Source organism: Dreissena polymorpha, chromosome 1 (genome assembly GCF_020536995.1).
Source record: "Dreissena polymorpha isolate Duluth1 chromosome 1, UMN_Dpol_1.0, whole genome shotgun sequence".
In the NCBI taxonomy this organism is placed as follows: domain Eukaryota; kingdom Metazoa; phylum Mollusca; class Bivalvia; order Myida; family Dreissenidae; genus Dreissena; species Dreissena polymorpha.
In genome coordinates, this window is record NC_068355.1 from 138,998,499 (window position 1) to 139,012,463 (window position 13,965).

Here is a 13,965-nt window from a genome sequence, read left to right on the forward strand (position 1 = left end):
CATAAATACCGTATGCAATATTGGAATAAAGGAAGTGAATGTTTATTTTGTTCAGATTCAGGTATTGGTATACCGAAACCGAATGTATTTCAGATATGTGCATGTGTTAAATTAAATGTATTCAAAATATTTTCTGAATATATAGTAATAACGAAATTTCAGCAATATAATCAGGCGAGAAATTCTTATAAACACCTACTTATTCTTAATTTAAGGCCGGGTATTTACGATATAGGACAATACATTTCACACGCCGCCTTTTCCGATGATTCGCTCCTGTAATATACTTTCGATTGATCGTATTTGTTAGCAAGCGTTTCGGAATTTAACTAAATTCATTTTGTATTCTACTTCGCAAATTAGATAAATGATTTTGACTTTGATCTTTTTACTTGAAACATGTATTAAGATGTTTTATCGTAGTTGTATTTTGTATGTATCTTGTGAAGCCTTGTTGTTGTTAAATGGACAGTGCCACGTGTCTTTCCACAACATAATTTTAGACAATAATAAGAAGTTGCACATGTGCTCATCAGTGTGTAAATGTTGTGATGTATGCCATTTACAATAGTATATCTACCAAGAACAAGCATTATTTTTCACGAGATTAGGGATTAATTTGAAAAGTATCACCTCAGTGTGTTTTTCAATCTTTGAAAAGAAAACACTGTTTTTAAGCACAGAACAATATAGGTAGATTTTTCATAAATATAAATACAGCAAACCTTTCTTTTTTCGTATTCTGATCTAATTCTATCACAATTTTATGACGGTAAAGGCTTATTTTAAAAATGTTATCTTAAACATCGTAAGTATTGTAAAAGTATGGCATTTTACACAGTCACCACACTAGACATTCAATGACACACTGAACGTAAAGTCGCTACACTAGACATACAATGAAACACTGGACGTACAGTCACCACACTAAACATACAATGACGTACTGGACGTACATTCTTCACACTAGACATACAATGACATACTGGACGTACATTCATCACACTAGACATACAATGACATACTGGACGTACATTCATCACACTGGACGTACAATGACAAACTTGACGTACATTCATCACACTAGACATTCAATGACATACTGGACATACAGCAATCACACTGGTCACACAATGACATACTGGGCATACAGTCATCACACTAGACATACAATGACATACTGGATAAACAGTCATCACACTAGACATACACTGACATACTGGATAAACAGTCATCACACTAGACATACAATGACATACTGGACATACAGTCATCGCACTAGACATACAATGACATACTGGATATATAGTCATTACACTAGACATACACTGAAATACTGGATAAACAGTCATCACACTAGACATACACCGACATACTGGGCATACAGTCATCACACTAGACATACACTGAAATACTGGACATACAGTCATCACACTAGAATACAATGACATACTGGGCATACAGTCATCACACTGGACATACACCGGCATACTGGATAAACAGTCATCACACTAGACATACACTGAAATACTGGATAAACAGGCATCGCACTAGACATACAATGACATACTGGACATACAGTCATCACACTAGACATACAATGACATATGGACATACAGTCATCACACTAGACATACAATGACATACTAGACATACAGTCCTCACACTAGACATACAATGACATACTGGACATACAGTCACCACACTAGACATACACTGACATACTGGGCATACAGTCATCACACTGGAAATACAATGACATCCTGGACATACAGTCATCACATTAGACATACAATGGCATACTGGACATACAGTCATCACACTGGACATACAATGACATTCTGGACATACAGTCATCACACTGGAAATACAATGACATACTTGACATACAGTCATCACATTAGACATACAATGACATATGGACATACAGTCATCACACTAGACATACAATGACATACTGGACATACAGTAATCACATTAGACATACAATGACACAATGGATGTACAGTCATCACACTGGAAATACAATGACATACTGGACATACAGTCGGCATCATATATTATTTGCTGTCATAAGAATGTATTCACACTGGATTTTTACTTTTGTCAGTGGGTTTCAAGACCTGGCTATACTGTAGCTATACCATGACTTTAGAGTGGACAACACAAAATTCATGCTTAAGTCAGAAATTTTTTAAGTCTATTGGATTTTATTTAACAGTGTTTGTTTTCAGTCCAAATCAGTAATATTTTCTTGTGTATTAAAGGCATAAATATGCATTTAAAATACCAAACAATAATTAAGATGAAACAATGGAGAGTTAGGATTTTTATTGCAAAACTATTCTATTAAAATTACCATTTTGCATATTTGAGTCACATTACTTAATACAATTTGTCAAATCAACAACTGACAGCTCTGACTCGTCTAGGCGCTCTCTGAAAATTACAGGGAAATCAAGTGTGTTACGTGCTATGACAAGGGCTTAAAAACCCTTTCAAGAATACTCATATAAATACGCTTAAAGTATAGGATAGACCACAAGTTGCAGTGGTTAGCTGCAGTAGTGTTAAATAATTATCCCATCACAGACGATGAATTATATTTCATATACATTAGATCTGTAGACAAAGAACCCATATGATAAACTTTAAGTTTTCAGTATTTTAAAAACACTTACCAAAGATATTATAAGAACGATATGTTTTAAGTGTTGAGCTTACAAAAATGCACACAGTATTGTACATTCAATAAACAGATATTTTTAATGATAGCCCATCTCATTCTTGGCAAACTAAAGATATCATTACATATAGACCGCCGCACTTCGGTGCACCATCCATCTAAAGCAATGAAAAAGCAAAATGAGGCCTATGATTTTTGATAATAAGCCATTAGTTTAAACAATATAGTTCATATTAGATGAACACATTTACATTTACCTTTAATAAAAATATGTTCACAGTTATTTGTGTTAATTATTACAAGTACAGCCACATTGTCAATCACATATAGCACGTACCCCACTACAACAATATGAACTAAACCTATCACGGACTGCGCTTTACCTCGTGTATACACAAATGCGGAGGCTTGAACATAAGTGCTGTATTTTGACTTTTGATGATCAAATATGACTGTCAAGACAGTGATGTGGTTCCTGTGCACAACAATCTTGCCATTTTTGAAAATATTATTATGCAAGATATACTTGATGAGTGGTCTAGCCCTATTTCTTTTACCTCTTATAATGACATTGATCGTGAAAATAGCCATTTGTTTTTTGTGTGCACCATAAACCCTCTCATACTTACACTATTCATTAATCTTAAAGGCATGTTATAGAACTGACTAGAACTGTGCTTCATTTGATTTTTTACTACCAATAATTTGACCTAACCCTTGAATATAAACATGCGGCATTAACAAATTCAATACTGCATGTTGATCTGGCATGTCACTGTGATTATTTAAATTGTTTTAAGTTTACAGAATATATCCCCGGTTAGTGCTAAAGACAAATATGTATCCGTCTTAAGAGTGAATAAGCTCTACTTATTAAACATCTTTAAAAAATATTTATAAATAATTCTACATGTCTGCATTAAAAGAGTCCCGGTTTTGACCAGGAGTTTGTTATCGTAGAAGTGTATCATTAACTCAACTCAAATGCTAGTTCATCTGTGATCTTCTTTAATCTTTTATTAAACTCATACATTGCAAATATTATGGCAAGTCATTTAGTAAACACCCATTCGGAGTATTTTTTGTCTTAAAAATTAATTAACAAAATACAAATGCAGGAACGTTATGTAACGTTCTCGTGATTTAACAAACACCAAAACGGGAAGATTTATTTCAAAGCTTCACATGATAGAGATCTAAACACTCAATGGGGATATTTCAAAATAAGCTAGCAAACCACATGAAACAAAACATGAACATTGGGTCTACCCTACATGTTTAATTATATCACAGCAGTTTGAAAGGAACATATATTGAGAGACAGGACGTTTGCAGGGAAGGACTTGGAATGGTTGATATACGACTATTCGGTTTAGTTATTTTAAATGTACAGTGGATCGGTCAGTTATGTTTATTATTAGTGTACTCTTAAATGATAATTTATGATGAATATAACACACATTAATTATAACTATTATTGTAGCATGTTTCACATAATATTGGTGTGCAAATTGTGAACAGCTTAAATCATTGTCATAATTTATATAATTACCGCATTAAATTTTGGAATAAAGGAAGTGCATGTTTATGTGGCTCATATTTAGGTAACGGTTTACCGAAACCGAATATAAAGTAGATATGTGCATTTGTTGTGTTAAACGTATTCAACTCGATTCCTGAATATATAGGAATAACGAAAGAGCAGACATATAATCAGGCGAGACCTTCTTATAACCACCAACTTATTGTTTAATTAAGGCCTGGTATAAGTTGTATTCAAGATACATAACAATATATTCAACATATATCGCTTTTCTGAGGATTTTTCCTGTAAGCTTCGTTCGATTGATTGTTTGTGCTTGCACGGTTGTTAGCAAGCGTTGCGGAGTTTAACAAAAATTATAAAAAAGCATTCTAATTCGCAGAATGGATATATGTTTTTATCTTTGATCTTTATACTTGAAATATGTATTCAGATGCATTATCGTAGTTGTATCTTTTCTGTATCTTGATGACCCTTGTTGTTGTTACATGGACAGTACCAAGTGTCTTTCCAAAACGTAATTTAAGACAATAATAATAATTTGTAGATCTGATTATCATTGTGTACATGTTGTGATATATGTAATTAAACATGGTATATCTACCAGGTACAAGCATTATTTTTCACGAGATTGCGGATTTACTTGAAAAGTACCATTCAGTGTGCTTTTCAAACCTTGAAATGAAAACACTGTTTTTAAGAAAAGGAATATATTGGTTGATTTTCCATTCAAACCATTACGGTAAACCTTTCTCTTATCGTATTCTCGTCTCATTCTATCACAGTTTTATTGCGGTAAAGGCTTATGTATAAAATCTTATCTAAAACATCATTAGTGGCAAATGGACGTTTTGTTTAATCAGTGAATACTATTTCGCATAATTACGTTATTTCTGTTATCGCAAGTTAATATACATCTTAACCGATATTCGGTTTGTTTAGATCTTATATTCAATTCAAGAAGCTTAAGCATATTATTATACCTGTTTCAGCACTTATATATCTGCACGTTGTTCTGTTTAGTTCACAGTTTCCAGGTATGCCGACACTCAGGACTGTACAATACATATTGCGACGACGGCACATAGTGTTGCCATAACGACATGACCTGCTGGTACGAATTATAACTGATATAAAGACAAACATTTAACGTGGATAACCAGTCTGAAGCTTTAATTATATATCAATTCATGCTCGAAATATTCTGTATTTTGGCTTTCCCATGCTCCCGTGTTATAATACAGGAATAAACTCTTTTGTACCAATGCTAACACAACAGCAAAAATAAATTCCATAATATTATACTTATGCCAAATATGTCATACCGACATTGTATATGATTGCACAAATACCCGCAAATCACAGAATAGCATGTCGTTTTATTTTGACCGCAATGCATACAAGGCTATCGTCAAAAGTCTCTGTTGTTAAAAAGTTCAAACATTTGAGCTCTTAGTAATTTTCGATACATTATTGCATTTGATATTTTAATGTAAAAGCAACGGGTGACTGTAAGGCAAACGTAACAATTCGCGTGAAGTGTGTTAGTGTGCAAATATTGAAATGGATTCTTAAAAAATGATAAATTTAATTGTAGCCCTTATCAATTTGCTGACATTGTGTTTTCATGACATCATTATATATATATGATCTACTAAATTTTACTAACGTTTCATGATAGTATTAATTATATCTTAAAAAGTGAATGCATTTAAAAGACATATTGGCTAAGAGGATGTTTTAAATATATAACACGTATTCGACAAAAACGAAAAAATCAACACAATAACCAATATTATATATTTGATATATCAACATTTCCTTTTAATGTTTAGAAGTATCCCAAAATTAATTACATTTCATAAAGAACTAACCTGTGGGTTGCTTTCAAATCTGACCCATCTAAATGCCTTTCCGAAATCGCAAACCATATAAAGATTTATAATTTTACTGAAACATGTTATAAGGATTATGTTTCTTAAATTGACTGTACATATTAAACTTACCTTTGCTTGTTAAATGTTAATTTCGTGATAGTTCGTCACATAGCAGAAATGGTCTGACAGAGGATGAAATTATCAGGATAGTGTGTGGATCGGTGGTACCAATTGTTTTCATTATTTGCTGTGCTGTGTGCGCGCGCTGCTGTTTGAGCCGACACAGGGCCCGGTACGCCCGGGGCCAGGTAATGAGGCAGCCGCAACTAGGTAATAACATTTTGCGATATGAATGCAGCATTATACATACGTTTTAGGTGTTTTACTTCAAGATCAGTTAATCAATTAAACAATCAAACTTATTCACCAAATCGGGTCAGGTGATGAGGCAGCCGCAACTAGGTAATAACATTTTGCGATATGAATGCAGCATTAGACATACGTTTTAGGTGTTTTACTTCAAGATCAGTCAATCAATTAAACAATCAAATTTATTCACCAAATCAGAAAATCAATCCACTGCCAATCATTCAAAAATCAAACAATAAACAAAAACAACCATGCCCTCTTCAGTGAAATGGCCATTGTTTAAGTCTTGTTTTATTCATGTTCTTATATGCAAAATGCAAAGAGAATCGCCGTTTAGAAAGCCTTATTGGTTACAAGGAGCTTGTATTTAAAAATACATGTACTGACATAAATATTAAAGTGAAAGTTCTTTGCAGGAAAAGTCATGTTTATACGGTACCGCTGTTGTACTCTAGATTTGTTTTACATCAACGTTATCTTTCGAAATGATCATCGTATTGTTAATGGGCGTGAGTCCCGTTTGGAGAAACTACGCCCACTTTAAAAGTATCACACAATGGTATTTGAGCCGCGTTCTGAGAAAACTGTTCATAAGGCATGTGCGTTAAGGGTCGTCACGTATTAGCACGAGAAGTTCCGCAGGCAAATCTGGGACGACCATTTCCGTTGTTATGTTTTTTTTCTTTTTAAGGAAGTCTCAGTTTAGGCGGAATATGTCGTCCCCTATGAGCCTGCACAGCCAAATCCAGGAAAATATTTATTTTCCCCATATGCATAAAGTCCAGTTTTCCCAGAACGAGGCTAGTTGAATACCGTCTGTTTGCAGCTACCGTTATATACGCAACAACTGAAGGGCAGATACAAACAGGATACGACCAGCCGGCAAGCATCGGTCAGACACAGTACGAAATCCCAACCGGATATTCCACTCCACCGGCATACGATCAGATACAGTACGGGTTGCAGGCACCATATCCGGCGTACAGCCCGGGTCTGGAGGCACATGCGTTTGTTAATCCTATTGTACCGGATACGTCAACGGAACAAAAATAATTACAGTGTACTATTCTCACTTAGTGAAAAGAATGTAAACAGTGTGAAAACAGTTGACAATATTTTAATGATTTTGCGGCTTACTTAGCTTTTTTCGAATCAGGAGAAGAAGCATTCTTTTCAAGCAAGTGAAATACCATTCTATAACGGCTTACTCGTATACATTTGTATTGTTTATTCGTAAATAACTTATCATTAATAACATAGTTTTCAAAGACAGTTTCGTTGCAAGTATGCGTAAAACAATGTCACTGTGAGTTCCTTTATATGATGGCCACTCGTCCATGTTTCTGAAACATAAAAGAGTCAGTTTAGTGTCCTTTTGTTTGCGAACTTAGCTCGTGCAAATATATAAAATATACGTGATTAAAACTAAATGTCGGAAATATATGTAACATATCCCCTATTTGTTCTATACTTGACAAATTGATGTATTAACATAGAAAAGCTAGCTATGAAATAAATACTTATAAAACATTGCTCATTGCAATTAATCATAGCTAAATTACAATTACCACTTAATAACGTATGTGTAGTATAACATGTGTTGTTAGGTTCGTCATACATACGCTGCTAAACTTTGATTTATTTATTAACAGATGTAAAAGTTTTCATCAAACAAATAAAATAAGTAAAAATTTAGTGAAATGCGTTTATGTTATTATATGTATTTGAAATGCCTGCGCAATGTTTGACGGATTTTTATCTGGTCTCATCAATTCAACATTTTGATTGTTTAAACTCACTAATTTTAATAAAATTAAATAAGTATTAAGGGAGGCCACTCTTTCCCGGTTGCGAAATCTCGATTACGATAGTCCGCCTTTTTGGCGCCTTTTCAGTCGTTAGTTTGTATTTATCCGGAGCGGACGTTTGTTTTGTGTGCGTCTTTGTTAGATAGAAATGTCGGATACTGGTGCGCGTCCTAAAGAAAAATCGTCAAAAAAGCCTTCTTCGTTAAAAGAGCACATTGTTAGTTTAGAAAAAGAGGAAGCAATGTTAAGGCGCAACTAGATTCACTGACACCGAAGAAAATCTCCATTTCGAGTGAGCGGGATGAACTTTTGCAAGAACGCGCGCGACTGCAAAACATAGTGGAGGAGCGTCGTGAGTCGGCCGAAACCCGCCGACTGCGTAGAGAAATCGAGGAGTTAAAACAGCAGCTCGCCAATATGACATTTCGAACGATACTAGGTCTCCACCCGTTCCAGACTTCGGCCCACGGGGTCCTGCATCTGCGTGGATCTGCGTTCCAATAAAGAGTTGAAAGCAAAATGCCGTTAGATATCACGGAAATGCCCACAGGTACGTCAAAAGATGATAAAACTTCACAGTCTATAAAATCCGGCAAAGTTTCTAAATGCACGCACATTCAGGTGAAAAAAGCGCAGCTGTGGCCCCATACATTCGTGCCTAGTAAACTTTGTAAGAATTCGGAAACAGAATACAATGACCTGACAATGACCCAGTTCATAGCCGGTTATAGTGCCATAATCCTACATCTGCTAAACACAAACACGAGATTAGCGCACGAGGAAATCAAGAGTCGTATAACACATTTACGTTCACTAATATGCTTCGCTCATGTTCATCAATTTAAATATATTCTGAATATTCATCAGGAGATTTTAATCGATATTGAACGTGGGAAAAGAAGCTGGAACGACAGTTTCGCTGATATTGAAAGCCTAAATCTGTTGTTGGATCGTACCAATACTAATTCGACGACCCGTATGCTAACGACGAGCACCTCGTCAGAAGAACGGGCTTGGTTTTGCTCGATGTTTCAAAAAGGCGATTGTTCCAAGACGTCTCCTCATGCGGCACGAATTGACGCAGAAATACAAACTGTCAAACATGTTTGTGCTACTTGCGTTCTGAAGGAAAAGGTGTTACGCGATCACCCGGAATCTTCTTCCTCATGTCCAAACAGGAAGGACTGACTAACATTTGAAGATTTGACCGGGCTCAGAACCCCTCCAGGACTTACATATGGTAAAGAGTGTATTAATTATTCGTCACAGGCGTCATCGTCAGTAGCTCCGTCTTCACACGTGTCATCGTCGGTTACTCCGTCTTCAAACGTGTCATCGTCCGTCACTCCGTCTACAAACGTGACATCGTCAGTCACTCCGTCTTCACACGTGACATCGTTAGTCGCTCCGCGTTCACACGTGACATCGTCAGTCACTCCGTCTTCACACGTTACATCGTCAGTCACTCCGTCTTCACACGTGACATCGTTAGTCGCTCCGCGTTCACACGTGTCTTCGTCAGTCACTCTGTCTTTTCACTCCGCATCGTCCGTCACTCCGTCTACACACGTTGCATCGTCAGTCGCTACGTCTTCACACGTGTTATCGTCAAATACTTATTCGTCACTCAAGGGATCGTTCATACATGCGTCGTTGTCATTCGTCCCTAGAAGCTGCTCGTTTATTCACTGCAATAAAAATGATGCGGGCAAAACGGAAGTTGGAGGTGCTGTTTGCAGATTGTGTAAACATGTTAAAGGATGGCCACTTGAAATCGATTAACCATAATTGTGTTCTTAACAAATGCTTCGTATCAGCCACACATCCAGTTACCTAACGCGTGATTAGCAATACAATCCATTCAAAGAGTGTATGTATGCTTTTAAAGTCAATGTTTTCTCCATCTTAAACCAACACATGAATATGATCGAGTTAAATTATGAAAAACGTTACCAATATATTCTTAATCTTACCATAATTGTTCGCATGAACCAATATGTAAAAAATATTTGAGATTTTCAAATAGTGTACATGTCTTGCTTCACATGAGTAGTGTTTTCGACTGTACGTACGAACACTTTTCGCATTCATATAAAACTTTTATCGTTGGCGATGACAAACCATTAGTTATGATTTTTTTCTAGTTTTTCATTCGTCAACGTTTTGAAAACTCCATGTACAACCATGTTATCTGATTCGGCTTGATTGAAGGTAAAACGCAGGTCGCTCGCCTAAACCATCTCAGTTTTTATTCAGTTTCCTTCAATTAAAAAACCCCACTATTAATGAGGTAGACATTTTTATATATTTAAATTTTGACTTTTATAGGATTTGTTTTTGTCAACTCTTTACAAGGCTCTTACCGATTTCCAAAAAGGTTGATATTTATTTGAACAATTAAAGGTCACATACGCGAGTTTTATGAATAAAATAAAGCATATTCATGTGTAATTAACTAGCATAGTGTGATTGGGAACAGGAGTAACATCCCTAGCTGTACACTCGTGATATTGTGGGTCCCGCAAAGATTTCTGGTGTTTTGTTATATCTATATTTAATGCAACATTAGGAAGATGCGGCATCCCGTCCAGTTCTTCAATCTAGTAATGATTTAGTATTCAGGGGCTGTTATCAGCAGATCTTCTTTTATTCGTGTTATGTGAAAATATGTAAGATAAAAGTATCTTGATAAATACAGTGCAGGTGTGTGTGTGTGGGGGGGGGGGGGGGGGGGCTTAGAGAATTGAAAACTTCGCACTATTCCCAGAAATAATAAAAAAAAGCAACAACAAGTGTATATAGAAAATTAATTCCCTAAAAAATTGATATTTTGTTTAATTTGGGTGTTAAACATAATTTTCTGTCATTTAATTTTTTGATTTGAAAGTGTAATAGCTTATATAGCTTCAATATATATTTCAATGATTCTACAAGTGTAGTGTGCTAAACATCACCATGAAACCTGGCCAATCTCTCATATTTACGAATATTTATTGAAATAGATTATAATATTTTACATAATTGTGTATGATTAACAAGGAGTCATGGTCATTGACTTTTGTTCGCATATGATTACAGTTTGACATCATTGTTCAGATCATGAATCCGGGTCAGTCATTAGTATTACACGTATCTGACACATACCAATTTGTGCGTTTCTGACGTCATAAATATTACATTAAAGCATTTTTGCATTGAAGCATAGACTTCCACATCCATCATGCTGAGGAAATTGTTTATATCAAGCTTTTACTTATATTGTTCCTGATTAGCAATTTTCCTACTTGTTAAATTACAGTGTTTCTGGTTGGTCATCATCATCATCATTACCATCACCATCATCATCATCATCATCATCATCATCATCATCATCATCATCATCATCATCATCATCATCACCACCACCACCACCACCACCACCACCACCACCACCACCACCACCACCACCACCACCACCACCACCACCACCACCACCACCACCACCACCACCACCATCAATTGTCCGAATTATCAGATTTCATTTTGATTCTTTTTTGTTAATCGACATAAGGAAAGAGACATTGCTTAGTGTACTTTGAAAGATGCGATGACTCGTAGTTATAGATTGTGTTCAAGTGGTTGTCCGTGGTGCTAGTTCAGTTTATTATAACATGAACTTGGAAATTTACAGGACCATGAAACACGCAAATAACACGCACATAACACGAGTGTTTATTAAAAACTAGATTAAATCAATAAACATATTTTCGTGCAATGTTTCCAAATATTTAATTGAGCACAACCGCCATGATTAAAGCAAAAATAAATGGGTAAAACATTATCATACAATAACATGTACATTACACTTAAGAGATGAAACAGTTTAAAATAAATAGTCAATCAAAACAGCAAAAGCTGTATAAATTGCGTGTAAAAACTATTCTAGATAATTTTAACATATTTAAAATATCACATATTGTCATTGACTATATGAAAGAAACAAAACACACCCAGCGTTATGACTACCACAAAACTAGACAGTCAATACTATTGCAAGTGATTCATCCTAAAAAGTCGAAGCGAGCACTTAACACCCTTCCTGTCTTAACAACTCTTGCCTCAACACCGAGCTCAGTGTTACCGTAGAATAATTTTACGACGACTTCCTTCTCCTTAGTCGTCTGTGTATCAGGAAGATCCACAACAATTTTACCAAGTAAAGAGCAACCTTCCTCGTCTATGTAGAGTGGGTTCTTTTGAGGGCTCGTAAAGATTTTCACGGACATTTTTGTTGCGTATAGAGTGGAAAGTATGTATGTTCTTCAAAAGTCATTCCGGCACACACTTCCGTGTCAACCTCAATGTGCTTATCAAAGTAATCTGCACATCGTTGTTCCCCATCAACTATCTTTAACTTTGAAATCATATGAATAGTTGGATCGAATATTGGCCAAATATCGGTACCATATGTAAATCTTGACATTCTGGCCACAATTGCAGTCGGGTTGTGGCCGAATAGCACCGCCCCTTTCAACACTGCAAGACTTGCCTCTTCTGGGCTGACCATTTGTTTGGACGGGAAACTCCTCTTCAAAGCATTCTGCAGCATTTTTGATTCTGAGAATCCGCCGACCATTAGAATCCTGTTTGCTCCTTGAACCTCTGGTCTTTTGAATATGTCAGTCAGATGGTTTACAATGTGATCAATGGTATTCTGAAACAGAGCTTGGATTTGTGCCGGCCTCACTCTCATCTTGTCTCCAGTGAAGGTAACGTTGTCCTTTATATCCTGTTGTAGTAGCATACTCATTCTTAAATAATAAATAACCCGCTTATAGAATGGTAGAATAAAACTATAAATTACATATATTTACAAAAACAAAACACCAACACAGAACTCGTTGCATAACTAAAACATGAAAGTTTTGTACTTCACAATTGTGTTAACCAATGGTAGATAGAGTCTTTATATTTTCAGACGGTGAACTTGATTACCAATAAAATTAACGCAGATTATAATTTGATAATTTTCAGCTTACACATATCAAGCAAGTCCGGCAACTGACTTAGGCAAAAATACATTAACTACTTCAAAAAATTCAGTACACTATGAATTCCAGAGAAAAAGTGTCTATAAACCAATTTAATGTAGTAGAATTTAAAGATTTGAAAAACGTTCACCAACATGCGTTATTTGGCTTGTCATATAAGGGTCTAATTATATAAGGTATTTTTAAGCAAAAAGCCAAGACCATTTTAAAGTAAATATATATTTGTCCATATGGTATGTTAACCATCATTACAGCCTACCGAAAGTCTGTTCCGTGCACAGTTCGGTACGTCTCGTGAATAGCGATCGGCATGCGAAACACCGTCTTCGCTTCCGCATCTTCATTCGGTGACATGGTCTTCTTCTTCACCTCGAACTCTCGCATTAAATCTAAGAAGGCTCCCTTGTATGTCCTGTTTGATAAAATTGAAATGATTACCGAAACTGTAATATTCAAACATACAGTCCTTGCATGAAGAAGAGTTCAGTTGATATTAGAAATTGTAGATTTTATGTCAATATACTTTGAAAATATTTTGTATGCATGGTGATGTAAAAGTTCGATTGTTTCGAGATAAAAACAGCTCGACGGTACATTGTCCCGCTGTAACTGATTCAGATAACTAAAATAGTGTCGAACCATATTTTGATTT

General features: G+C 35.6%; 2 protein-coding genes and 1 long non-coding RNA gene across 16 annotated transcripts in view; 2 read left to right on the forward strand and 1 right to left on the reverse strand.

The window, feature by feature from the left end:
- The window catches only part of LOC127852176 (uncharacterized), a 173,818-nt gene that overhangs the window by 53,627 nt on the left and 106,226 nt on the right, over positions 1-13,965 (forward strand). The gene's annotated exons all lie outside the window — the stretch shown is intronic.
- LOC127852125 (fructose-bisphosphate aldolase-like) overlaps positions 1-13,965 on the forward strand; it is a 124,477-nt gene that overhangs the window by 30,409 nt on the left and 80,103 nt on the right. The gene's annotated exons all lie outside the window — the stretch shown is intronic.
- LOC127851880 (heat shock 70 kDa protein 12A-like) overlaps positions 12,034-13,965 on the reverse strand; it is a 112,040-nt gene continuing 110,108 nt past the window's right edge. For 13 of the 14 annotated variants that reach the window (XM_052385856.1, XM_052385886.1, XM_052385933.1 and 10 more), the window contains exons 6-7: positions 13,573-13,725; positions 12,034-13,073 (exon numbers count right to left, since the gene is read on the reverse strand). In XM_052385856.1, the coding sequence (XP_052241816.1) occupies positions 12,539-13,073; positions 13,573-13,725 (688 nt within the window). In that variant the 3' untranslated portion in view covers positions 12,034-12,538. The remainder of the gene's footprint in view (positions 13,074-13,572; positions 13,726-13,965) is intronic. The other variant, XM_052385841.1, reaches the window with a different exon arrangement.